Source organism: Myotis brandtii, unplaced genomic scaffold (genome assembly GCF_000412655.1).
Source record: "Myotis brandtii unplaced genomic scaffold, ASM41265v1 scaffold1185, whole genome shotgun sequence".
NCBI lineage: Eukaryota > Metazoa > Chordata > Mammalia > Chiroptera > Vespertilionidae > Myotis > Myotis brandtii.
Genome location: NW_005354117.1, coordinates 182,648 through 184,996, shown reverse-complemented (window position 1 = coordinate 184,996; position 2,349 = coordinate 182,648). Strand labels below are relative to the sequence as shown.

The following is a 2,349-nucleotide window of genomic DNA, read 5'->3' as shown; positions in this document are numbered from 1 at the left end:
CCTCCTGCAGGGGCAGGTGCCGGCCTCACAGGCCAGGAGGCCGAGGGGGAAGCCATGGTAAACACACCAAGGTGGCAACATACATTACAAAGCATCTGCTGCCAGACACTCAGAGCAGTCACTAGTATTTAACCCGCTGTCTGTGCGTGTCAGGCACCTTTTGTTACCGTCCGGGAGTCTTCACAGCTTCCTGAGTGGATCCCACGTTCTCAGACGACACCTCTGGCTCAGGCGCCCGGCCGGGCCGAGCTCAGGCTACAGTCTGTTCTCTTTTTTCACCTGCCTTTTCCGAGTTTCGTTTTGGAAGTGTCGGCGCGATCGCTGCGGGTCAGTGTGCTCCGATGCTGCTGTGGGTGGGTTCCTCCCTCCGCGCCGCCTCCTCCTGCTCTGCGGTCCTTCTGTTCCAGTCTCGTTGGACCCAGATGTGCATTAATTAGTTAATTAATTAATATTGATGTCAGAGAGGAAGGGAGAGGGAGAGAGAGGTAGAAACGTGATGAGAGAGAATCATGCATCGGCCGCCTCCTGCACGCCCCCTACCGGGATCGAGCCTGCGACCGGGGCCTGTGCCCCGACCAGGATCGCCCGTGACCTCCTGGTTCCTAGGTCCACGCATGAGCTCTTCTTTCCAAAGCCCGTGGCGCTGCCTGGGCCGTGGGAAGCGCTCACACAGGGTAGCTGTCTGGTTACTGATGCTGCTCCCTTAAGAGACTCGCCCCCGTGGGTAAGACGCCGTGGTCTTGCTCCCGAGCGCCAGTGGGGACCCAGGCTCTGTACTTTACTGGGCCGTGTGATAGTCTGAGGTTTTCTCCTGCTTTTCCCAGAAAGCCTTGAGCTGCTCGGTGTCATGGGGGGCCGGGCGGGGGGTGTCGGTCTGTCGCGGGAGGACAAGACCTGCTGGTGTCCGCAGTGAGCCCCCCTCCCTGCCCCGGGCCCAGCTTCCCACCCGACGTCCCTGCACACAGAGCTGGGTTTTCTCCTGCTTTTCCCAGAAAGCCTTGAGCTGCTCAGTGTCATCGGGGGGCCGGGCGGGGGGTGTCGGTCCTTCGCGGGAGGACGAGACCTGCTGGTGTCCGCAGTGAGCCCACCCTCCCTGCCCCGGTCCCAGCTTCCCACCCGACGTCCCTGCACACAGAGCTGGGAAGGGTGCGCGGGGCGTGCGACCCTGCACCCCACTCTCACGCCCCAGCCCCCGCACAGGGTGCCTACTGCAGCTGCCTCATGTGGAAGACGGAATCATGTGCACTAGTCGGGGAAATACCTAACTTTTGTTATATAACCAGCAAAGCCCTCACCCCCACCCCAAACACATAAATTGCGAATCTCACGTTTGTGGTTTACGTACATGAAAGCGGTGAGTTCCCCTCCCCTGGCCTCAGTTTCCCGTTACCTGGACCGGGTCGTCTCCAACGTCCCCTCCAGTCCCCAAACCCAGGAAGCCTGATTCGAGCGTCACTCCTTTCCTCACCCTCCACGCTCCTCGTTCCCGCATCGCGCTGGATCCCGGACTTAGAGCGAGGCGTGGGGCGCCCCCCCCCCTGCCCCCGCCGCGGGCGAGAACCTCTGTCTTTTTTATAAGCGCCCATCCTGTGTGGACCCCGAGCACGCTCACTGCCGACGGGGTCATGCCCTGTCCCGGAGGCCAAGCTTTCGGGTTGTCACAGACGTCGGCACTTAGACCCATAGGCGTTGCTCCTCGTTCCCAGGTTCTAGCAGGGGTGACACCAGCCTGCCCTGGTGGCGGTCAGTTCTCCTGGGAAATGTCCCCGAGCTGCTCTCCGTGGCGGCTGGCCCACCGCTCTGCAGCCCGGCTGCCTTAACCGAGGGTGTGGGTGTCATTAGGTGGGACTCGGGCAAGGTCTGAACACGTCCTTCCGACGTCAAGTCCGCGAAGTCCTCCTGGTTCTCTCTCACCCGTTTTGATAAGAGGCACAGAGACAACCCTTGAGCTTGTGTGTTCTCCCAGAAGGTCACGTGCACCTGCCCACCTGCTGGCCCGAATGCCTTCTCTGTCCCGTCAGCCTTGGTCCCTGCAGCTGATGTTGAAGAGCTGCCCAGGTCCCGCAGCTGGGAGGTCCCGTGGGCGAGGGTGAGCGTGGGAGCGTGGTCGGGGCGGAGAGCCGGGCCTGAGAGGGTGTGTTTGTGTCCGCAGGGGCCGACCACATCCGCAAGTACTGGAGCCGCTACTACCAGGGCTCCCAGGGCGTAATCTTCGTGCTGGACAGCGCGTCCTCGGAGGGCGACCTGGAGACGGCCCGCAGCGAGCTGCACTCGGCCCTACAGCACCCGCAGCTCTGCACGCTGCCCTTCCTCATCCTCGCCAGCCACCAGGACAAGCCCGCCCGCTCC

The 2,349-nt window shown here is 62.5% G+C and overlaps 1 protein-coding gene across 1 annotated transcript in view; it reads left to right on the top strand.

Moving 5' to 3' along the window:
- ARL15 (ADP-ribosylation factor-like 15) overlaps nt 1–2,349 on the top strand; it is a 28,623-nt gene that overhangs the window by 19,955 nt on the left and 6,319 nt on the right. The window contains exon 3 of the mRNA XM_014530818.1: nt 2,153–2,344. Coding sequence (XP_014386304.1) covers nt 2,153–2,344 — 192 coding nt within the window. The remainder of the gene's footprint in view (nt 1–2,152; nt 2,345–2,349) is intronic.